Source organism: Populus trichocarpa, chromosome 10, assembly GCF_000002775.5.
Source record: "Populus trichocarpa isolate Nisqually-1 chromosome 10, P.trichocarpa_v4.1, whole genome shotgun sequence".
NCBI classification, from domain to species: domain Eukaryota; kingdom Viridiplantae; phylum Streptophyta; class Magnoliopsida; order Malpighiales; family Salicaceae; genus Populus; species Populus trichocarpa.
In genome coordinates this window covers 6,264,207-6,289,927 of record NC_037294.2, presented here as the reverse complement: position 1 = coordinate 6,289,927, position 25,721 = coordinate 6,264,207, and the positions used below count along the sequence as shown (strand labels likewise).

The 25,721-nt window shown below is 34.0% G+C and overlaps 2 protein-coding genes across 4 annotated transcripts; both read right to left on the bottom strand.

Annotated features, from left to right (window-relative positions):
- Positions 1–1,196: 1,196 nt before the first annotated feature.
- LOC18102348 (protein PTST homolog 2, chloroplastic) lies at positions 1,197–6,023 on the bottom strand. 3 transcript variants are annotated; one of them, XM_024609634.2, is made up of 8 exons: positions 5,350–6,023; positions 4,586–4,751; positions 4,091–4,286; positions 3,770–4,008; positions 2,910–3,079; positions 2,657–2,804; positions 1,777–1,845; positions 1,197–1,700 (listed from the first exon to the last, which is right to left on the bottom strand). In XM_024609634.2, exons 1-8 carry the CDS (start codon positions 5,904–5,906, stop codon positions 1,605–1,607), a joined length of 1,641 nt encoding a protein of 546 aa, XP_024465402.1. In that variant the 5' UTR covers positions 5,907–6,023; the 3' UTR covers positions 1,197–1,604. The 3 variants fall into 3 exon arrangements, with proteins under 3 accessions (XP_024465402.1, XP_024465404.1, XP_024465403.1); XM_024609636.2 differs by having other exon boundaries at positions 2,910–2,998; XM_024609635.2 differs by having other exon boundaries at positions 2,910–3,055; positions 5,350–6,021.
- An 8,831-nt stretch (positions 6,024–14,854) lies between these two features.
- Positions 14,855–16,057, bottom strand: LOC18102347 (uncharacterized protein At1g27050). The gene is made up of 2 exons (XM_006378101.3): positions 15,528–16,057; positions 14,855–15,373 (listed from the first exon to the last, which is right to left on the bottom strand). Exons 1-2 carry the CDS (start codon positions 15,873–15,875, stop codon positions 15,116–15,118), a joined length of 606 nt encoding a protein of 201 aa, XP_006378163.1. The 5' UTR covers positions 15,876–16,057; the 3' UTR covers positions 14,855–15,115.
- Between the last annotated feature and the right edge of the window lie 9,664 nt (positions 16,058–25,721).

The following is a 25,721-nucleotide window of genomic DNA, read 5'->3' as shown; positions in this document are numbered from 1 at the left end:
TCCTGCTCCTTAGGAGTGAGGTTCTTACCACTTGGCCTCGAAGGGCCTTGGTCGAAATTTAACATATATGTTTTCATGATTTTGTAATTTAGTCCTTGTTGTTTTGAAAATCATAGATTAATCATTTGGCCAAAGTTGACTGTAATTTTTTTTTAAAAAAAAACTCTAAATTATCCTTTTTAAATGCAACTTTAATTTTATCTACAGTAGGCGAGATGGTTGGAAGAACCAATAGAAGGACTAAATTACAAGAGAATATAAAAACCTAGGACCTTTTTTTAATAATAATAAAAAAAAAACCTAGGACCTTATATTAGGTTTTTGAAAACAAAGGATTAACTAATTATATTACTAAGAACTCATGGATTAAATAATAATTTACTTTTTAAATATAGTTTTGGTTTGTTGAAATATCGATAAAAAAAATGAGTTATAATTTAAATAGTTGTTACTAGGTAATTTTTAGTTGTACGGTTTCTCTATATGTTGACAAATAGGGTAAAGTATTAACATGCTCATTGCCCATTCTCAGGAGATGTATGATTGTTGAATTGATCGCTGGTCTTCTTTTAGATATTTATTGCCAATTATTTTTCTTTTAAGAGTAAAACTCACCTTAATTCCAGTTTTTTTTCCTTTTTTTTTTTGGTGTATAAGTAGTTTCAGTTTCTTTAATGCCATAATTTATTTCCATTTATTTTTCTATTGCTTGATCTTGCAGCCCTTCGCTCTTAATGTTAAGAAGTTAATTTATTTTAAAATTTTAAAATCTCACGGCCGGAAATAAGAGTTTATTATCTATAAAAATTCAAATTTTTTTTTATCCGAATCAGCTTGCGCGTATCTCGATTAATCTCACAGACCCTAAAATTAATAACCATATAAACTACTAGCAGCCCTAAGGTTTATAAAACTCGAACTGGTAACTTTTAAAATCAAATTTAAAACCTAATTAATTAAACTAATGTTTCAAGATTGAAAAATTTAGATTCTATCTTCAAGTGTTGAGCAGACAAAACTCGAAGAAGATGGATCCGTAACCGTTACTAATTCATTGACTCATTGAAGCAAGAGGGATAAAATTACAATAATTCCCTTCAAGTGTTGTTAAATTACAATGACCATCCAAAACTTTGATGATTTGACAAAAATCTCCTTCATATTTTACAAACCTCATCTTTTATATCCAAAATGCCTTAAACATTTCAATTCCATCCCCGTAAAAAAGGGATTTCTGTAATACCTTCGAACTTTCAAATGGTGTCTACAATATTACAACATTTCGAGGGGGTCAATACATTTTACAAAAGCAGAAAGTACAGAGTCTTCAAAAGCATTACAGGCACTACTACATTACAGGAAAAGAACTAACAGGTTGTCCTGAAAAAGAAATCCTGGCAAACGCGTCTACTGTGCTTTTAACATTTCCTAACCTTTAGTGAAAGAATGAATGAGAAACAAAAGAAAAGAAAAAAGAAGCATGATGTCTCACTCGATCAATACGTTTACAAGAGAGAGTGGAGAGGAAAAGCAAAACAAAAACAATCTGCTGGGGATATATCCTTCACTGTCTTGTGTCCATCATTGCATGCCTTGTGTTTTTTTTATGTGATAATGAGTAGATTATTCTCGTATCCGTTGTTGTGAACAATAGGGCGTAGGGGATCAAGCCTCCACTCACCATCAACAATGAACTTGATCTGTACCACAAGGTTAAGTGTTGAGATATAATCTGTTTAGGGGACATGATTATGCAAGTTGGCAAAAATGATTTACCTCGTATCTGCCTGGATACAATTTCAGATACAAAGAAAAGATGCCCACACTAGACTTTTCCATCCTTCTCTGCAAAATAGCGATGCAAGTTTCACTCTTGTCTGAAATGATCTCACAGAGGACATGTTTATTCAGGCGAAGAAATCGCAATAATGTGACAGCAGAAATATAACAGCATGCCGTTGCATTATTTATATATAAAGCAAACAGATAACTTGCACTGGTCTAGATCTGGTTGCTGATGCAACAACATAAAAAAATGCAGGTAAAGAACAGAAATGGAAAAAAATTAAAATTAAAATTGGGCTGTAACAATAGCAACACAAATATATGCAGCCTTGACAACTCCCAACCCATAATTCTCAAAACCATGGGAAATAATTGTCCCCGAATCTCTTGTTTCATACTAGGAAGAAATGCATGATGCAGAACGATCACAAGGATCAATAAATCTAGACATCATGGCGGAATAGAGACCAAATCCATACTTCCATGGAAAGCAACCTTTTTATCAGAGCCAACTCTCTTGATAAACAACAGCCTTTTCTATTCCACTAAGCCCAACTAGTATGAATAAAGCCTGTCTGTGTTGCACAACATGCTTCATCCACATACACAAGACAGTGCAGCCCACAAGTTGCCAGACAACCAAGTAGCTCCCATGTCCCAACATTCCATGAGGCTTTAGGCTTTTGACATTATGTCTCTCAATATGAGTAGGAAACTTAAAAATGGTATTTCGCCTCAACAAACCAAAGAGTACAAAAAAAAATATGAGCCAACACATTTGATGACTGCAAAGCATCACCTTGCTATAATTTAGACAAGCCAGTATTATTTATTCTAAGTTTCTGAAAAATCAATTTAGATGGGATCAAACCTGGGTGGCCCAACCATCAAATGACCCTGCTAGGAACACCTCTGAAGCAGAACTAGGCCAAACTATACAAGCAGTGCGAAGAAGTTGCAAGGCTCTACAAGCGTCGTCAATCCTTTTCTGTTTCTCTTCCACTACCTTTTGTGCATCACTGTTTAAATACAGATATGGCACAAATGGAAAAGAAAATTAGAGCTATGTGCCATTTATTTTCCCACTAGACTATGTGCCATTAGATGAAGAGAACTGAGCATACATTATCGCAAGTGCAATTTTGCCTTCTGACACTGCTATTTTTGCCCTTGTTGACCGTAATTTATCCTGGGCATTCATTATCTCATTTTCCTGGAACTCGCAAGCATCAGAAAGTTTCAGCAGATCATCAGAGGCTCTTCCATTATCCTGGTGAAGAGTATAAAACATGATCTGAAAGAATTCTAGATATGCTTTGGACAAGTTTCTAAAGAAACTACATGCACAATTGAATCAACCTGAATTGAGAAAATAAAACAAAGAAAAAATGAAGATTGTGAATCTGCGTTTACTTTCATTTTTTGAAAGAAATTAAAATTTATCCTAGTAAACACTCCTTTAAATTAAATACCAAAAACACAAAAGATGAGAAAGCTTTTCTATGGCCAGTATAGGTCATGAAATTCATTTATCATTTAGAATTTGATTAACCCAGTTAGCTAATACCTTTTAGTCCAACTATTTCTTGCACCAGAGAGAAAAGGGTGAGAGAGAGCGAGAGAGAGAGAGATTGATGACAAACAAAATAAATCTCAGACAAGACTTCTCTATTCAGGAAAGAAATGACATAGAGGTGATGTCAAGTGTTTCATTATCTCCTTTCCTTGGTCGTTCTTCCTAAAAAGCAAGTGGAACATGCATTGCCTTACTTACCAAATAAGGTGCAAGTAAAAGCCAGACAAAGTTCATGCACGGTATCAACTTATATTGATTCATGACTTTGTAACAAGCAATAAACAGGTATAAGCTGAGTTCCACATTGAATTCCATTTGTTTCTTATATACAGAAAAAGAATAAAGAGAGAAGGATTCATAAAATCTAGTTTTAAACATTTGTGTTCATCAAGGGCATAGTTTAGGTACCACTTCCTGTGATTCACTTTCACCAGTGTTTGACTTTAACGATTGCAGCACAGAGGAAAGCTCTAACTCCAGGTCATGTAGGCGACTTCGTACTTGATTCTGATTAATCCCTCCATCAGAGCAGTTTTCTTTCCTTCTGCTGACAGTTTCACTAGCACCCTCCCTTGTTTCAATTATCTCGTCCCCTAAAACACTCTCCTCACCTCCTGTACCAGTTCTATTAGAGCTAAGTTCTTCAGCTGTACATTGACAAACAGAGAGAAGTCAGCAGATCCAAAATGTAATGCAGTCAAACCTCCTGAACACCAGCTCACGGAATACCTTCAAATTGCAAGTCTGAAAACGCTGCCCTCTTAATGCTCCAAGTTCTCCACGTGTCTGGATTTAGCGAATTTCCAGAACCATCAATATTTGAGAAAGATCTGCTATGATCAAGGCCGCCTCCCAAATCACTGAGTGCACTACTCTTGGGGTTCAATAATCCAGGTGAATTGTTACCATTGAGGCCAGCACCTGTCTTTGACAATGGAAAAAAAGAGAGAGTACAAGTTAGGTTTATAAGGAATGTCCAACTATTAAATCATTTTCATACCAAAAGACTTGTATATAAACATATGCTCATATATGTTTAAAATTATAATTGAAGTGGTGGAAATAAAGATATCTTTTTTAGCTAAATAGTATTATATTAAATAGTCGCTAATGAACTAAACACATCTACAATAGCAAGTAATCTGTACATGGCTGAGTTATCAGACGTGGAACTTAAGAGCAATATTGGTTACTGATTTAAATTAAAAAAAAAAAAAAACTTACCCCATTCTTCGTGGTTTTAGGGAGCAAATCATGGTTAACATTGCTACTTTGGACACGAGTAGTGCTTTCAATTTCTTTTAAAGCAAACCCCAAATTCATATTCCTTTCTTTCTCTAATCGATACAGTATACCCCCAATCCCAGCATCATCCTCAGTCGCTGTATCTCTGAGAGAACAGAATAGATTGATCAAACACTACCCATGATATTTACGAATAGATGATAAAATAGCAAGCTTAAAAAACTACCCATGGGAATTTGGCATGGAAACAGTTATTGAAAGTCATGGATATCTGTTAGTTTTATTTTGATTCTGGATAAGTGGTTTACCAATTTACACACTGAAATGTGGAAGAAGAAAAGAAAGGAAAAGGAAAAGGAAAAGAAAAAAAACAGCAAAGCATTACTATTTTGCAACGAGCAAACAAGGGTAAAATGACAAAATTGAGACCTTTCAGCTACATGTTGCAGTCATGCTCGTTATCCTAGACTACTAACTGATAAAAATATTGTATGTGTTACAAGAAACCTACTTTCAGGGCTTAGAGGTCTTTTCTTTTCTTTTCTTTTTCTGGGAAATTGGAAGCGAAGCTTTGAGACTCAGTGCCTAACTCAAAAGCAAAAGGATAAGAGTATCCATTCATACAACCAACAAGCTCTCTCTCACCCTTCTTTTCTTTTAGGCTATATAATTCAATGTAACACCATAGGAAACAAAAATTGCAACGAAAAACAAGAGTGGTTAACGAAAATTAGAAGCCTCACTGTGAACTACCAGAGGACGAGCAAGGAACCTGAGAGCTTTGCTCTTCATTACGCTCTAAAGCCTTGTCTTGAATTCCAGCAGCACCACATTCTTTATTATCCGTTAAAGAAGAATACCAATCTACAACATCTACGTCGTCAACATTATCATCGAAATCCCAACCCAAAGCGAGCCACCCTCCTTCCTTCAAGATAGCCTCAACAAGATCCATTCTTCCTGCATCAATCAACTGTTTCTTGCTTGGAAACATCTCTGGATTTTTTGAACTATTCATGAACTCCAAAATCTCAGTCTCCAATGCAATATTGCCCTCACTACTTTCCCAATCCCTTGTATTACACCTCCTTACAAATCCACCACCGCAACCGCAACAGCTGTTTTTTAACTCAAAAAATCCACTACCACTCGACCCCTTCACTACAAGAAAGCGTAAATCTTGGTTTCTTGTTTTTCCTTTTCTGCTAAGATTTTGAATATTAGAAGCAGAAGTGTTGGGGGAAAATATTTGAGGGATCAAATTTATGAAGCAATTAGGCGCGTGAGTGATAGAGAGCATGGTTCAGGCATTTCATCGAACAATTGGAGCGCAAGCGAAGAGAAAAACAAAACAAGGAGAGAAAGTGAATTGTAAGACCAAGCAACGAACAATACCCACTTGAAAGTGTCACACGCATATAATTTAAATATGAATAACTTATAAGAAGTAGTCCTTGTAGTTTACCGAAACTAATTGATTAACCCCTATAGTATTAAAAATAATTAAATGATCCCTTGACCAGCATTGACCACCCACAATTTAGAATTTTCATAATTTTTTCTATTTATCTTATCCTTTACTTTTTCTATTTTACAATTTAAATTTTTAAATATTTATTTTTTAAAATGAAAAAGAATGATTCAAACTGATGATTTTCAGTTCGATTCGGTTTATTAATGTAAGAAAAGGGTTCAAACCGACCATTTGCAGACAGTGATATGCCTTTCCCTCTAACATATTAAACTCATTTATATTACACTAGAGTAGTCAGCTCTAATGCACGTGGTGGTGCCCTGGGAGAGGATGTTCTAGAGGAATCCTATGAATCTATTATTAATCAACGGCTTGCAGAATTAGACGATGAAATGGCTGAGCTTATATTACTGAACCTTTCAAATTAACTACCACGTGATCTCCTGCAGCCGCAGCATCGAGTGATTTTTCTCAGAAAGCAAAAAAATAAGTCTCCTCCCTTGGAAAATAGTAAGCAATAGATAGGTTCCGCGCTCCACTACATGTAGATAAACTTTTTTCAATGCTAAAAAAGAATATTCAAATGGTGATCATTTAAAAAAAAAAAACAAAAAAAATTATAAAATTCAAACTAATAATCTAAAAACAAAGATAAAAAAAAAAACTTCAAAAAATATAACGTCGAAGAAAAAACACAAGTCAACTCAAAGTAACTTGACGGATCAACAACCTGCGATATGAGATCAGGATAAAAAAAATTCAAAAGAATGACCTAATAAAAAAAAATTCAAAGTCCAATAAAAAAAATTAAAAAAACCCTGAGTCAATTCGGGTTAACTTTACCAACTCGCTCTTGAAATAACCAAACAGTAAGAAAACTGAAAAAATAACAAAGCTCAAGCGCAAATAATTTAATGCGAAATGATGAAATTGAAAAAAAAAATCATAAGAAATCAAGGAAAAAAAATTTGAGTCAATCCGGGTTAACTCGACTAACTCTCCACATATGACATGAGACCGGGATTAAAAAAAAAGGCTAACCTCCAAAAGAAGGGCCTAGCAAAGAAAGGCCCAAGATAGATAAATAAAACATTGTAAACGAAAATACTAGCTCACTCGAGTTAATTTGACCAATCCGCTCTCGAGATAACAACAAAAAAAGAAGTGAGAAAATGACAAAACTTAAAGGCAAATAATTTAATGCAAAATGATGAAATTAAAAATAAAATAAAGTCATAAGAAATTGAGGGGAAAAAACCAAGTCAACTTGCAAAAAAGACCTCAGTTAAATAAAAAAAAATATTGAGTAAGAAAATTCAAGCTAACCGGGTTAATTTGATTAACCCGCACTCGTCGCACTCGGGATAACTCAACAGAAAAAAGTAAAAAAATCACATAGCTCAAAAACTAATAATTTAACACCAAAGTATGAAATTGTTAAAAAAATCAATTTCATAAAAAAAACTGAGGAAAAGAAATATGAGACAACCATGGTAAACTTGACTAACCTATTACCCGGGATATAAGATCGTGATAAATTAACAAAAAGGAAAATGCAAAAAACAATGAAGCTAAGGATTTAATATCAAATGATGAATTTAAAAAAAAAATCAATTTTCAATAAACTACTAGCCTATTGGAAGGCAACCACGAAAAAATAACAAAGTAAAATATCCAATCGTAAAACAATTTAAAACCCATACAATGCAGACTAAAAATGGTATAAAAAATGAAAGAAAATAATTCGGGGATAAATTGAAAAACCAAAAACAAAACTAAGAAAATGATACAAAAATGTTATTGAAAGAATGAAGACCAAAACTGGATAAAGAACCAAATAAAATTAAATGTTGAGGGATAGAATTGAAAAAAAAAATAAATCAAGAAAAAGGATAAGAGTGTAGCAATAAAAAGAATGTGGACCAAGAATGAATTAAAGAAAATGCAATAAAATCAAAGGGGATGAAATTACAAAAAAAAAATCAAGAAAAATATAAAGCACAAAAATAGAGCAATTAAAAGTAGAGAGCCAAATCGGATAAAAAAAATCAAATTGAATAAAATACCCAAAGATAAAATTGAAAAAAATCTAAATTTAAAAAAACATCAAAAGTCAAATAAACAGTAATTAAGAAGGAGGACCAAAATTAATAAGATTACAAACCAGATGACATAATTGTTTTTTTAGAAGTTCATGCGTGTTTTTCTAGGAAATGAGAGAGAAAGCAGAGAAAAAAGAAAGAAAGAAATTTCCATCGTAGCCCAACTGGACCTTCTCTGTGAGCACGCGTCATACCACTTGAAAAAAGACGATGCGTCGCTCCTAGAGCCACGGTGGAAGCAAGATTTTTTCCATTGCATTGTCCCTCATGAGCCACTTGAATAGCGTGGAGGCCATGGTGCGCTAACATATAAAACGCACGCATCAGCAACTTTTTTTTAATAAGATTTAAAAACTTACAATTACTAGGCCTCCCTGACATAACCTAAAATAACAATAAAATCAGTTGAAAAAGATAAAAATACCCTCATAAATAGCCTCTTTTTTTTTAATTGCAACGTTAATTCCATCATTTTACTGTTTAAAAAAGAAAAGGACGAAGAAGCCCCTCTAAGTGTGTGTGTATGTGTGTGTATTTTGTTCTCATCCAAGCACATGACCGTAATTTTACTGTTTATTTAAAAAAAAAAACAAGAAAAGAAAAGAGCCCCTTTACCAAAAAATATTTTTTTGCTTTTGAGGGCAAATTAGTTATTATAATATAACAAAAAACATGTTCGGATCATTTTGTTGCCGGTCAATTTTACAATGATGAATATATCGTATGAAAAGACATTTTTATCCTTAATTACAAGCTTAATAAGTTTTTTTTTGGTTGGCAAGGAAAAAAATCATATTTGTACTATTTCAATCTATTGTTTTTTGTGTCTACAAATATAGTAAAAAACTAAACTCGTTTAGGGATTTAGGATTTTTTATTATGTGATTTCTCCTCTGTTAATGTCGTATAATTAGCTTTCAACTCGAGATTTAAATCCCACTGTTTGATTTTTTAAGAGACAAAGACATGGAGAGGGTTGGGGTTAGAAGAAAGGAAATTTTAATAACTATTTTTTTTCATTCATTTAATTTTTTTTATAGCTTGGTTTTTTATTTAATCTGATTTTTAATTTTCACCCCTATAAATAGTAATAGATAATCATGGTTGCTGGGGGAAGTGGAAGTATGGTGGTGATTATAATAATAAATATGGTGTATGGTGGAAGTGGTATTGCTTTGAATAATTATGATATTTTTTTATTAAAAAAATATATAATCAACGTCAGTGTAATTGGTTGTTGTGTAACCATAGTGATAGGGTGATGGTAATGAAAGTATTGATATTCATTCTTTAAAAAAATCATTTTCATTTTTGTTTTTTTCCCTCATCTCTCCCTTAAAAATTAAAACAAATAAGATTTTCATTATCATTTCTTTCAAATAAATATAAATAAGACTATTTCTAGCTACCAGGGACACCTTTTACCAACCTCAAGTTATCATTGCTTGTAACTCTGAGGGGTGTAACTTTACTGGTTAGACCCTAGGTTTGCTCCCTAGAGATTACCGGTTCGAGTTTCACAAATCTCAGGGCCAATGGAGGCGATGGTCGTTAATTTCAGGACTCGTGAGATTAGTTGAGGTATGCGTAAGCTGGCTCGAACATCCATTTTAATAAATAAATAAATAAACAAGTTATCATTTCCTACAATTACACAAACGTGGATCAATTTGTAAAACCGTTTAAAATAGGTACAATATGGCTTTTTTTTTATATATAAAAAAAACACAATTGCTTCATTACATCATGGTAGAATTTGTTATATATAAAAATTTACATGTGGAAAGTCTTGGTTTTCATTTTTAAGATTTGATAGATGTTTTGTTTCTTCTTAACTCCCTAAATTCATATGAAAACTAAAGATTTACAAGATTTTTCTTATTTTGTATCCGGGTATTGTTCTTTATTTTTTTATTATTATTAATATAGGTATCCGGGCTAGCTACGTGCATCTCGACTAATCTCACGGGCCCTGAAGATAACGACCATGTAAACCTCTAGTGACCATCATATTAGCAACCACATGACTCAAACCTGAGACCATAGAAGAACCAAACTCTTTAGTCTCAAACTCTTACCACTGAGCCACCTATTATATAGTTAATTGTTGTTTATTCTTTTTATAACCTTCTTATGTGTAACATTTACTTGGTTATAAAAAATATTTATAATTTTTTTTTTGTTTTAGGGTTCTCGAGCTTTATTTGCGTCCTTGACATGTATCCAAAATGCTGTTCATGTGATTTCACTGGATGTATAAAGTAAGTTGATGGTTCTTAACATTTGATGTCCTAAAGTTTATGCAATTTTTGGAAAAATCAAATGTTTCTCGTGATTCAGCAGCGCCTGCTTCGCTTGTCTTGAGAGGAGGAGACACTTGACTTGCTGTCCTCTCCTATTAATAATAATAATAATAATAATAATAAAGAGGGTTTTCTCAAATGGGAAATATATTGGCAAGAGAAAAGGGAGGACGATTATAAAATTATCAAGGTAAACAGCTTTAAAGGATAAATGTTGCATGATTCTTAGCTTCAGGGGGGCCATCCGAATCTCTCTTTTCAGATATCTTTTGTTTTTTTCTCTCCTTTTTAATTAATGCTTTGTTTATATAACTCTTGCTCAGGCCGTACAAGTTTTTTCAACTTCGGAAAAAAAGAATGTCAACGAAAAAAGAATTTGAGGACCCAGTTAATTTAAATAATATTATTAAAAAATATAACAGTAATAAATAAGCAGATATTGTTTAAAAGTACTCTAATATTTTCAGTTAACCTGAATTATTAAACAATTCAATAATAAAAAGTAAAATTTAAAAAAAATAACACAATAAAAATACTTTAATTAAATCAGATTAATTCTTAAACTTTGCAACCATTGAAACAAAATTGAGATAATCTTATAAAAAAAAAACAATAAAAAATTTGAATATTAATTCTTAATAAATCAAATGAGAGCATGATTACTCCAAAAAAACAATAAGAAAAAAGTAAAGCTCAATTTCTAACAAATAAAATGTTGAAAAATAAAAATTTAAAAAAAAATATAATTTAAAAAGGTAAAAAAAAACCCTCAATTTGAGCCTAACCAGGTCAAGATGCAAAATTTCTTACCCATTTGTGATACCAGGGTGAACGCGTTTGAAAGAAAATTGAATATTATCATGAAGCTCAATTATCAAGCAACTTAATATTAAAGGAAAAAAAGAAATTTATTTTAAAAAAACAATGGAAAAAAACATAAGTTAACTCGGGTTAACCCACAAACCTTGTGACCATGAAAATCGAGAAACACTTGAATCAAGTTCAATTAAGAGGTTTAATTTCTAACTAATTTAATTTTGAATGATGAGATGGCGAGAAGAATATCAATTTAGAAAACTTGTCAAAGAAAAAAATATAGCAATTAAAAGAATGAAGATCAAATTTTATAAAAAAAAAATATAAAGGTTGAAATTGTAAGAAAAAATAATCAGGATGACTTAATAGAAAGGAAATGAAAAAAATACGAAGATCAATTTTCAATAAATCAAATAATAAATAATAAAATTGAAATAACTTAATTTTAAAAAAAATCCCAAAAAAAGTCAATTTGCATTAGCACTTGAAAACTTGTGACTTTGATCCTGAAACCAATGACCTCGATCCTAAACCCATTATTAACCTCATAGCAACAGAAAAAAATAATAATCTTAGTTAACTTATAAACTGGTGATTATGAGCAAATGATTGAGATAACTCAATAGAAAAAAAAAAGAAGTAGAAAGTCCAATTTCAAATAAACTAAATATTGAAGGATGAATAAAAATAAATCAATTTTTTTAAAAAAGTCATCTACATTAACTTTTGAAATAATGACTCTAACCATGAACCTGAGACCGATCCTATAGAAACAAAACATAAAAAAATAGGAAAGCAAATCTCTAAAAAATGGGTAAAAAAACATTAGCTTTTAAAAAGAAAAAAAAAACAAGCCAACTTGGGTAAACCTCATAAATCCGGTCTAATTTTTAAAACTCATAACTCGTAAAATCCTTGAACCAAGTTTAATTAAGAAACTTAATTCTCAATCAATTTAATTTTGAAGGATGAATTTATGAAAAAAAAAATTTAAAAACTTGTCAAAGAAAAAAGATAGAAATAAAAAGAATGGGGATCAAATTTGAAAGAAAAAAACCATGGAGAATGAAATTGAAAAAAAAACTAAAAAAATGATCCCAAACAAAATAAATAGCAATAAAAAGAATGTTGACTAAATTTAAAAGATAAAAATAAATAAAAGGACGTGAAATTGAAAAACATTTATAATTTTATAGCTTATTAAAAATAAAAAAATAGTAATAAAAAAACGAGAACCGAATCTAAAAGATTAAAAATTAAAAAGCGGGTGAAATTGAAAAACATTTGTAATTTAATGACTTATTCAAAATAAAAAATAGTAATAAAAAGAATAGAAACCATAATTATACGGAAAACTCACTCAGTACAAAAATAACAAAATTTATTTAATTAATTAATTTTTTTTTTATATGATTGAGTAAAATAAGATATCAAAATAACGGTGATATCAAAGAGTTTTATAGGTGTGGGGATGAGAAAATTAAGAAAATAAGGTAGAATAAATACTAAAAAAAATACTTTGATCTTCTTACAAAATACTTGACCTTCTTATTTGATCATATGATTATATATATATATATATATATATATATATATATATATATTTGTCTTCTTAATCGCATATTTCCTTGACTGCGTTTATTATTTTGAAAAAAAAAAAATCAAGAATACCAAGCTCCCTCGATATCAAATTATCAAATTATCAAAAAACAAATAAAAAAATAAAAATTATCAATTATTAACCTCATTGTCATCCTAGCCTCGTCTGGTCCCTGCAAATTTAGATTGAGTTGCCCATAAGAATAATCAAATATACTACGAGTAAAAAGAATGCTATCAAAGGAGGCCGGATGAGTAGGCCACGATAAAAGATTTATATTTAAGAATGCTATTCAAATATAAGGTAAAATATAAAAAAATTTATTTTATTTTTAATATGTATTACTCTCAAACCTATATATTTTAAAAAATAATTAAATATTATATTTTTTATTTTAGTTTTTATTAAATGTTGAAATTAATAATATTATAATAACCTTAATTATAAAAACATAATAAATAGCCTAACACGTAAATCCAAATTGGCTTTACGGGTTGACCTGATATTCGACAGACCTACAGCTTAGATCAGTTTAAGTCTAAGAAAAAAATAGAGAAAGGAATAATCAGATCTGACTTGAGCAAAAACTCAGGTCGACATGGGATAAAACAAGGGTAAAAAATCCCTTGACTTTTTTTTGGTCAAAACGAGGTTGCTTTGATTCTTTTTTTTTTAAAAAAATCAGATCAACACGGGTTAACCCTCCCAACTTGTGAATGGGGTCTTCCCTCAAGTTGACCTTTGAGTTGAGTTTTAAAAGTATGATAATAAACACTTTTGTCTTTATATTAATCCATGTCAACTTAGGTTGGCTCTCCTAACCTATGACTCGGGCCTTTCTTCGAGTCTCCCATAGTTGGTTTTTGAAACTATGATCATAAGCACTTTTATCCTTACATTGACCTGGATAAACCCGGGTTAACCCTCCTGACCCGTAACCTAGATCTTGTCTCGAGTGAACCTCCGAGTCATGTTTTAAAACTGTGATAACAATTATTTTTATTCTTACATTGACTTGACTCAACTCGGAATGACCCTCCGACCCATGACTTGTCCCGGGTCGACTTGCGAGTTAGATTTTAAAACTATAATAATAACACGCAGTTTTATCCTCACTTTGATTTTGTTTAAAATCAACCTGACCTGTAACTCAAGTCTTGTCTTGAATCAATCCCCAAGTTAAGTTTTAAAATTATGATAATAATTATTTTTATTCTTATGTTGACTCGAAAAAAAACAGGTTGACCCTCCCATTTCTTGACCCGAAACTTATCCCCAAAACTTATCCCTAATTAACCCCTCAGTCGAGTCATCACTCATCAATCAAATTTATTTGTCAATAACAGAAGTTTGAGTTTAAGAAAATAGAGGAAAGATTGATCTAAGATAAAAATTAATTTTTATATTATAATGCACCAAACAATTCCATCGTACCCAACACTACCTTGTTTTTCTCCCTGCTGACCAGATAATATTCACTCGTCTTGATTACTTCCTTTAACAGATGCCAAAAAGAAAAGAAAAGAAAAAAGGTTTGCTTCCACTCTCCCTCGTTTATAGGAGGAATTTGTTTTTATCCTATTTGGAGGCCCTATATGTGCAGTCAAATCCAACATTTCCTACGGACCAATACTCCTGATAGTCAAGGAAATAATGCATGCTTGGCAATAGACACCATCAAACACAAATTAAAATGATGCAGATGCAGGGGTGGTAAATCTGGCCACAGCATTGATGCAGAGAGGGAGCACCGAGCATGTCATCAATGCCGGAGCAATTTTGGGGTCAAGGGCACCAAATCCTGCAAGAACAACAGCGAAGGCTTCTTGTATTTGCCAGTCCACACCCCTATTGGAGTTGAAACAGGCATCAACTTCTGAGGAACCTCAATTGCAAAACCTAACCACAAGAACCAGCCCAACTCAAATCCATTCAGAATAATCAAGACCAGACTAGATTCCAACCAGGAAAAAGCAATCCATTTCCAGAAATCTTCACAATGCTTACATAGAAGAAAAAAACAGCAACACTGCATTCATCGATGACCTATTAATACAGAAGCCACATACGAAAGCAAAGAGCAATGGACATCTTCCACTACCTTCATCTAAAGTTGCTAAACTTCGATGTAATTCCTAGGCACACTTGACATGATACCACAATTAACAATAAACCTAGCTCAATGTTTAAGGGAAGAAAAACCAAAAAGAAAATCTAGAGGATATCATCGTAAGCAATAATTTCTCTGCCTTTGAAAGGCACGTCTAGCACAGAAGGACCGTCACTGCTACTACTTGTTGGGTTCACTACGGCTGAAGCAAGCTTATTACCTCTCCCGTGTCTGCTTAAAGGTATCCCACCCCTCAAGAGTTTGGAGGATGATGATGATGGTGACCCACTGTCCCTCTTACCTCCAGCTCCAACTCCTTCTCTCCATTGCACAAGCGGATCAGTTGCCCGTAACACTTGGACCTGAAAAAAACCCTAATTCAATAATCCAAAATTGAAACTAACCAATAAATGTGTACTAGGGCAAATTCTACAACACCTTCCATTTACCAATGCAATTCTCAATTTGTTTTGTGAAAGTTTAACCGAATAATAAATAAATAAATAAGATTGTAACCTTTTTAGAGTTTATAGCGATGCCAAAGGAAGAGTCAAGAGAAGCGGTGATGGCTGCCTCGGCCGAGTCCTTTGAACGATAAGTGATGTAACCAATAGCATCGCGATCGATCCGGGTGCGGGAGATTTCGCCGTAGATTGCGAATCGCGACTTCAGATCAAGGACTGAGCAGTCCGGAGGTAGATCCACCACAACCACCGCAGGCGGCGGTGGAGGCTTCGTAGATGGCTTGATGTCGTTGGGTTGGGATTGAGGAGGAGGAGGAGGAGGAGGACGCCGTCGTTTAGGGTAGGGAGCAGGTCGGTCGTAGCGCGTGAAGTTGGATCTGTCTCTTTTGCGACTCATCATAATCCGGTGGTTCAGTTCGAGGGAGACACGCACGTAATGTCAAGAGAATGAACTCTTGAACAGGTACGCTTCTAACCGGATTGCAACGTTACCGTTTCTAGTTGGTACGGAAAATTAAGTAAAAACCCTTGCATTCGACTGGCTAAAACAATTTTACACCAAATAGATGATGGCTAATTTCTCCAAAAGAAAATGTAATTATTATATATTAATAGTAAGATGCTACTGATGGCGTTTAGCGTGATTCCGGGTTGTTGCCCGTGCGCTGTTGGAGACACTATGCAGCAGTTTTATCAAGTTCACTTTGAAATTGTGATTCATCTGTTTTTTTTTTAAAAAAAATTAAGTGTTTTTTAGTTTTAAATTAATTTTTTTAGTTTTTTAGATTGTTATGATGTATCAATATCAAAAATAAATTTTAAAATATTTTAAAAAATATTATTTTAATATATTAAAAAAAATATTTTAAAAAGTAATATTTATAACATTTTCAAATAGATACTAAACTCAAAGAAAATTTATGCTTCAAAGTAAATTAAGTGGGAGTTGACCAGTGTGACTCAGTTGATTTGGTGGGTGCACATATAATTTGATTAACTCAATTTATTTATTTTTAGAAAAAAAATTCAAAACTAATGATGTGCATTATGAGAATTATAATCCATCTTGTAAAGCTAAAACTAATATGCAAGAGGATTCAGATGGTCCAATGACAAGAGCGAGAGCGAAACAACTATAAAGGGCCTTGACGAGTCAAATTGGAATGATTGAAGTTGCGTCAGAGTTAAAAATTAGCAATCAGTTTGAATTTGGTTCAAGGATGTTTATTTGCCTACAATTGGAACTTGAAGATGGGAAAAGCCCTTAATGGTTCTATTGATGCTGGGCTACTTAAATTTGGGGTTGATATGCAAATAAGTGAAGGAATTGATGCTGTTTATGGTCAGAACAACAAATGAATTTGAACCCGAATTTGAAGTCATCCATTGCATGTGAAAACAAGACTAATCTAGGTGGATTTCAAGTTCAGAACGTGTTCTTTCTAGATTGTCCAACCATGATTGCATTGGACTTTTGTGTAAGAAGATATGATTGTTTTAAATTTGGTCTGTTTATATTATAAAGGTCAAAAAACGTGTGCTAGTTAATTTGTCTAGGTTAGTTTATCAAAGTCTGTTTTTTTTACTTGACTTCTGCCATGCTGAATTTTTCCTAACTTTGGAGGGATGTTCCAATTATAAATATAGTATCAGAATATGTAATAAAGGACTTTTGGCCAAGATTTGAAACTTAATTTACAGAATTAAGAGTTGTTCTTCCAAATTGATTTTTGTGAAGAACCCTACCTGACTTATCACTCTTCAATCACAAAGAGTGTGGCGTCGAAATCCTAGATTGATCTTTGTGGCGTCCAGATCGACTTATCAAAGTATCATTCTAGTCTATCCTCCATCTTATTTACCTTGAAATCACTATAATCCAGCCTAAACACCAAAAGAAAGACAACACAACCAGACCCATCCTTCATCCATTTTCATCAGATTCATTGTTGCCGATTTTCGAATCATTCACGGCACATCATCTGGTATCAGAGCATCAGTTGCGATCTAAGGCAGGAGCCAAAAACAGAAGAAAGGCTTGCTGGAATTAAGGTTGATAAACTTAATTATGGCTAGAGATAAAGAAGATTTGCCAAGAGGGTTAAGTTTGGAACAGACACAGGTTATGGGCTTACAACGATCTCATGCTGAGATTCGGGATGAAATGACTGGAATTCGTGAACAGTTGAATACCCTTATGCAAATGATGCAAAGACATAATTTGCAACCCCAACAAAGGCAAGCACTTAGGGTGCCACGAAATGATATTATAGAAGCTGATGAAGATCCAAATGGGGATGATGAGGCCAATGATAGGGGCAGACCAAGAAGGCAGAATTATAATCCTCCTAATGGTCTCAAACTTAAAATTCCACCGTTTAGAGGAAGTAGTTCACCTGAGGAATACTTGGAGTGGATTCAGAAGGTTGAAAAGGTGTTTGAATGGTATGAATATTCTGAAGAAAGGAAGTGCAAGGTGGTAGCACTTGAGTTTACAGATTATGCTCTTTTATGGTGGGAAAACTTGAAGATTCAGAGGAGAAGGGATGGAGAAGAGGAGATTACAACGTGGGCAACTATGAAAAGAGTGATGAAGAAGAGATTTGTTCCTGATTACTATACATCAGACTTCAGACTTTGCGACAAGGATCTTTGAGCGTGGAAGAGTATGTGAAAGAGTTTGAGTTGCTGCTGATTCGATGTGAATTGATGGAACCCCAAGAGCAAACAATAGCTAGATTTCTTGAAGGGTTGAGGAAGGATATAGCTAATGTTGTTGAATTACAGCCGTACATCTTCCTTGAGGAAGTTATAAAGCTTGCAACTCGAGTAGAGAGGCAGCAGAAACGAGGAGGTGTCCGAACTGGTGTAACTACGTCAAGCACAACAAGGGCTGTTTCTACACCTACACGAACATGGAGCACACCTAAACGAGATGAGAAGGTGGAGTTTACTAAAGGGAATACCAGTTCTGATTCTTTGAAGGGAAAGGAGAAGGTTACAGAACCTCAACATCCTAGAAGGTCTCGGGACATCAAGTGCTTCAAGTGCTTAGGACATGGGCACATTGCTTCGGAATGTCCAAATAAAAGGGTGATGATTTTGCATGGGGATAATGGAGAGCTGATCAGTGGAGATGAGGTTGAAACTGAAGATGAAGATGAGGTACAAGTGGCTGAACAAGAAGAGGATTTCGAACCAGTGAAGGGAGATTTATTGGTTGTGCAACGGGTTCTGAATGCACAAATTGACGTTAGTGATGAGCAACGTGAGAACATCTTTCATACTCGATGTCAGATTCGAGATAAGGTGTGTGGGATGATCATTGACAATGGAAGTTGCACTAATGTTGCGTCAACTACCTTGGTGGAGAAATTGGGTTTAACTACCCTTCCACATCCCAGGCCGTACAGTTTGCGATGGCTGAATGAGAATGGGGAGATTCGGGTGACAAAGCAAGTCCGTGTACCTTTTTCCATTAAAACCTATCATGACGAGGTTTTATGTGACGTTGCGCCGATGTCAGCTAGCCATTTGTTGCTGGGTCGTCCATGGCAGTTTGATAAGGATGTGACCTACAATGGATGAAAGAACACTTATTCTTTTATGCTGAATGGAAAGAAGGTGAACTTGTTACCATTGAGTTCTCAACAGGTTAGAGAGGATCAGATACGAAGCCAACAAAAGAAGGTGAAATCACGTAAGGGGCTATTGTTAGCCAAAAAAGGAGACATCAAATAAGCATTAGCTTTAGCGGGGGCTGTTTTCATGATCTGGGCAAAGCAATTACTACAAGTAGAAGGATTGGACTTACCAATACAGATTAAAGAATTGCTTGAAGAATTTAAAGATGTGTTTCCAGATGAATTACCTAAAGGGTTACCATCTATTCGTGGAATTGAGCATCAAATTGATTTGGTGCCGGGAGCTTTACTTCCTAACAGACCAGCATACAGATGTAATCCAGAGGAAGCAAAAGAGATTCAAAGGCAGGTTGGTGAACTCTTAGAGAAGGGCTATGTGCGAGAATCACTTAGTCCATGTTCCGTACCTACTTTGCTTGTACCGAAGAAAGATGGTACCATGAGGATGTGTATGGACAACCGTGCTATCAACAAAATAACAGTTAAGTATCGATTTCCTATACCCAGACTTGATGATTTGCTTGATGAGTTGCATGGTGCTGCATTGTTTTCTAAAGTTGATTTGATGAGTGGTTATCACCAAATTAGAATGAAAGAAGGAGATGAATGGAAAACAACATTTAAAACTAAACAGGGTTATATGAATGGATGGTAATGCCGTTTGGGTTATCTAATGCGCCTAGTACATTTATGAGGCTTATGAATCATGTTTTGAGGAAGTATATTGGGCTGTTTGTTGTAGTATATTTTGACGATATCTTGGTGTATAGCAAGACCTTTGATGATCATATGAAGTATCTTAGAGTTGTGTTTGAAACTTTGCGAGATTCTAAGTTGTATGGGAAACTCACAAAGTGTTACTTCTGTAAAGAAAGTGTCGTGTTTCTTGGGTATATTATCTCTAGCAAGGGAGTTAAGGTTGATGAGGAGAAAATTGAGGCAATCCGGGACTGGCCAAAACCTGCTAGTATCGCTGATGTGAGGAGTTTCCATGGTTTAGCTTCTTTCTACAGGCGATTTGTGAAAGACTTCAGCTCTATTGTTGCTCCTATGACAGAATGCTTGAAAAAAAGGAACGACTTTAGATGGAGTGAAGATGCGCATAAAGCTTTTGAGCTAATTAAGGAAAAGTTGTGTGCTGCTCCAGTTTTAGCACTTCCAGACTTTGCTAAAACATTCGAAATAGAGTGTGATGCTTCCGGAGTTGGAATTGGGGCTGTCTTGCTGCAAGAAAAGAGGCCGATTGCATTCTTCAGTGAAAAGTTAAATGGAGCACGTTTGAACTACTCTATTTATGACAAAGAGTTCTATGCTTTGATTTGGGCTCTAGAGGTATGGCAGCACTACTTGTTGCCTAAAGAATTTGTTATACATACTGATCATGAATCCTTGAAGTATCTTAAGAGGCAAAGCAAGCTGAATCGCAGACATGCTAAATGGGTGGAGTTTATGGAGTCATTTCCTTATGTCATAAAGTACAAGAAAGGACAAGTTAATATGGTTGCTGATGCTCTTTCTAGGAGGTTTGCACTGATCTCTATGTTGAATGCAAAGCTGATGGGTTTTGAACAAGTGAAGGAACAATATGCTAATGATTCCTACTTTGCTAATGTGGTTGCCGAATGTGCAAAGGGAGCTTGTGATGGGCTCTTTATGCATGAAGGTTACTTGTTCAAAATGGGCAGAATGTATATTCCTTCAGGATCGTTACGGGAGTTGCTTGTGCGAGAGGCTCATGATGGTGGTCTTAGTGGTCATTTTGGGGAGAAGAAGACTTATGAGCTGCTGAAAGAACATTTCTTTTGGCCTAACATGTTATGGGATGTGCACAAGGTGATTGAGAGATGTGCTATTTGCAAGAAAGCTAAGGGTAAAGAGAATACATATGGACTGTATATGCCATTGCCTATTCCAGAGCAACCATGGATGGATGCTAGCATGGACTTTGTACTTGGGTTACCAAGAACACAGCGTGGAAAGGATTCAATAATGGTCGTGGTTGATCGATTCTCCAAAATGTCTCATTTCATTCCTTGCAACAAAACTGATGATGCAGTACATGTTGCTGATTTGTTCTTTCAAGAGATTGTTCGTTTGCATGGAGTTCCTAAAAGCATTGTCTTTGATCGTGATACAAAGTTTTTAAGCCACTTTTGGAAGACTCTTTGGAGGAAGCTTGGAACGAAGTTACTTTTCAGTACGGCATGTCATCCACAAACTGATGGACAAACTGAGGTAGTAAACCGAACTTTATCTTCTTTGTTACGAGCTGTTATACATAAGAATTTGAAGAGTTGGGATACTTGTTTGCCTATTGTGGAGTTTACATATAATCGTAGTGTGCATGGGGCTACAAAATTTTCACCATTTGAGGTTGTGTATGGCTTTAATCCTTGTGTTCCTATTGATCTTGTTCATATTCCAATTGATGAGAGGACATCTATGGATGGAATTAGAAAGGCAGAATTGATGAAGAAACTACATGAGCAGGTTCGATTACATATTGAGGAGAAAACGATAAAGTATGCTAAACAGGCTAACAAGGGGCGGAAAATGGTTAGGTTTGAACCTGGAGATCTTGTTTGGATTCATATTAGCAAGGGCAGATTCCCAAGCAAACGTAAGTCCAAGTTGATGCCAAGAGCTGATGGTCCATTTCGGATTATAGAGAAGGTGAATGACAATGCGTATAAGGTAGATCTTCCTGGTGATTACAACGTATCAGCTACTTTTAATGTGAAAGACTTGACTCCATACTTGGATGACGATGACGATTCTGATTTGAGGACAAATCATTTTCAACCCGGGGCTGATGATGTGCATCATGTGAATTATAATCCATCTTGTAAAGCTAAAACTAATATGCAAGAGGATTCAGATGGTCCAATGACAAGAGCGAGAACGAAACAACTACAAAGGGCCTTGACGAGTCAAATTGGAATGATTGAAGCTGCGTCGGAGTTAAAAATTAGCAATCAGTTTGAATTTGGTTCAAGGATGTTTATTTGCCTACAATTGGAACTTGAAGATGGGAAAAGCCCTTAATGGTTCTATTGATGCTGGGCTACTTAAATTTGGGGTTGATATGCAAATAAGTGAAGGAATTGATGATGTTTATGGTCAGAACAACAAATGAATTTGAACCCGAATTTGAAGTCATCCATTGCATGTGAAAACAAGACTAATCTAGGTGGATTTCAAGTTCAGAACGTGTTCTTTCTAGATTGTCCAACCATGATTGCATTGGACTTTTGTGTAAGAAGATATGGTTGTTTTAAATTTGGTCTGTTTATGTTAGAAAGGTCAAAAAACGTGTGCTAGTTAATTTGTCTAGGTTAGTTTGTCAAAGTCTGTTTTTTGGGCTTGACTTCTGCCATGTTGAATTTTTCCTAACTTTGGAGGGATGTTCCAATTATAAATATAGTATCAGAATATGTAATAAAGGACTTTTGGCCAAGATTTGAAACTTAATTCACAGAATTAAGAGTTGTTCTTCCAAATTGATTTTTGTGAAGAACCCTACCTGACTTATCACTCTTCAATCACAAAGAGTGTGGCATCGAAATCCTAGATTGATCTTTGTGGCGTCCAGATCGACTTATCAAAGTATCATTCTAGTCTATCCTCCATCTTATTTACCTTGAAATCACTATAATCCAGCCTAAACACCAAAAGAAAGACAACACAACCAGACCCATCCTTCATCCATTTTCGTCAGATTCATTGTTGCCGATTTTTGAATCATTCACGGCACATCAACTAATGTCAATTTAAATTTGAGTGAGGACACAATGAGGATTTTGAAAGGCTTAATTAATTTTATTGAGGATTTGATTACAAGAAAAATCAATTTTATGGAGTCAATTTGACTTTAACTGAAAGAAATTAAAGTTTGGGAGACTGAAATTGATGGGAAGTTTAATTGGTCAAATCAGGGGCTTAATTGTAAAAAATCTACAGTTTGATAGTCAATTAGGAGTTTGATTAAAGAAATCAAAACCAATGACCAAATCGTAAAAGGCTCGAGACTTTAAAAGCTGAAATTGACTAAAGCAGGGTCTAAATTGAAGAAACTTGAAAGTTTGATGGTCAATTAAGGGTCAAATGCAAATAAGAAATGAAGGACCAAGATGAAATGACGCTAAACTCCGGGGTTGATGATTGAGTTTGACAAGGGTTAAATTGCATGAAATTAAAAGTTTGAAAGACAATTAAATGTGCAATTAAAAGCAATTGGAAGAACAATGACTAAAATGAAATCTGTCAGATCCCAAATTAAAAACCCTAATTTTTAGGAGTTTAACCCAGATGATACGTCGTTCAACCTCTGTTCATCTTCTTCTTTGACAGCTCACGATGATCAGGTTGGCAGCTTCCAAGAGCTTGTTGTGGTGTTCTAGACCACCAAATGACATGCGTTCTTTTTTTGCAAATGGAAGAGGAACATCCCCTTTACAACCTCGTTTCCATGAAATTAGACGTTTACATCCCAATTCTTTCATGGAAGTCCCCAACATCTTGCCCTAATTAACTGTTACTCAATTTTTAAATTTTGGGCTGAATGAGTTGACACCTTCAAGCGAGTGAATGTGGAGCTACAAACCTCTGAATTGAATAAGTTTGAATCAAAACAAAAGATATGCGCCTCTTTTACCACCTTCAGGTGGTCTTCAACGATGATGACGTTAGAATTGCTCCCAGAAGGTTCTTATCAAGGGGTATGAATCGTTCCACCAAAATCAAATGGTGGAGAATGCATGCTTTTATCTCCAAGCAAAGGAAAACCACCTAGGCCAAAACCACAATTGCAAAAACCATTAAAGGACATAGGTTTCGACTGTAAAATTTTGTCCAAAACTCTCTCATTTTGATCAAAAGGCTCAACTTTGATCAATCTTTGATGAAATCCATCAAAAACCCTAGAAAAAACTTATAAATACCATTAGAAATTCAAGCTAAAATGAGGGGACGGATAAGAAGAAGAAAAGAAGAGAAATACTAAGAAAATACCCATATTTATGAGCCTAGCATAAGGGTTTCTTCATCTTTGAAAAAGGAACAAGTTTGCAGAAACAAAACTTTACAAAGAAAAACAAAGAAGGGCAGTAGCTGTTCTAGGGTTTTGAAGGTACATTTCTTAACCTAAAAGTGGAGTCCATGTGGTCTGCTTAATTTGATTTTGATTGTCATTTGGTTTGTGTTTATGTTTACATGTATGAAAATGTGTTTGGAATGTTTAAAAAGTAGGGAAGTGTTTTTTTTTTATTCTAGTTTTTGATTCTATGGTTTGATGTTGTTCTCTAAAGCATTTAGGATGTGTTTGATTCTTTTTTATGTAATAAAAGCCTTCTAGTTAAGTTAGTTTTTGATAAAATAGTGTTTTTGTTTTCTTAATTTTGTTAATGCATTGATAAGCCATGTTATTAATCCTGGATTTATAAGGCTTTGGTTATGACCAAAATATGTTTTAAAAATCATTTTTGAATGCAAATTGCATGGATAAGCTTGTTGTTTTTACTTGCTAGTTTTGGAAAATAGGATTTCATGCTTGTTTTCCATGATTTGTTATTTTTTGTTGTTTGTTTTGATTCAAATGTATATGATTATGACAATGTGGTTTGTGTGATTAAAAAAAGATTCAGTTTCGAGGCTTGGTACGCATTTCTAGGTTTGGCAGTAGGCTAATGCATTTTTGGGCAAAATCTGGGTTGGTGTTCTTCATGTTCTTCCCAAGAACATTGCCTTAGCTACAAGTTTTTGACCTATTTTATTTCATTTCTTTGCATCTTCACAATCGTATGGCATCATTAGATAATAATCTAGGGTCTTCATGCATTAATAATATGCTTTTAAGTGTTTTAATCTTAGGGTTTTGGTTTCAGACTGAAACCCTTTTTTGACGAAATTGTGCCGATTTAATGATAATCGAAGCAAATTAACCCTTGATTCTTTATCTATGCTTGATTGTGAACAAAACCATACTTTTTATTGCTTGAAATCTGGTCTGGTTTGATGTTTATGTTGCTGAGTTTGAATTTAAATGTTCTTCGTGTTCTTTGTTTTCTTGACGTTTAATATGTTTTCGTAAGAAATTTTTATGATTTTCGTGTTTTTTTAGTTTTGATTTTATTTTGATTTAAAACTCTATTTTGGCTTAGTTTTGTGTTGAACCTTGATTTATGGTTCAACCCAAGGTTGAATTGATGTTTTCGGGGTAGACCCGGTCGGGTTACTTGGTAAAGGCCTATTTGGTTTGCTAATATTTTTGTGAAAGAGTTTTTAGCCTAAGGGGTTGTTTGTCAAACACACCCTTAGACTTATTTTTACTGCTTTGTTTTTTTTTTTTATATAATAAAAATAGGTTTTGCCAAATAGATCCCAAATAAATTCCATAAAATTTTAAGACCAATTTAAAATTATTTATTCACACCTTTTTCCAACACTTTCATTTAATATCAGGATCGTATATTTATATATTGTAAGATGTGGGTATAGTATTAAAATACTTGTTTTCCACCAAAATTCAAAAAAAGTAAAAAATTCAAAAAAAATCTTCTCATTTCAAAAACATATAAATGTGTTTTTTTTTTTTTTACATACGA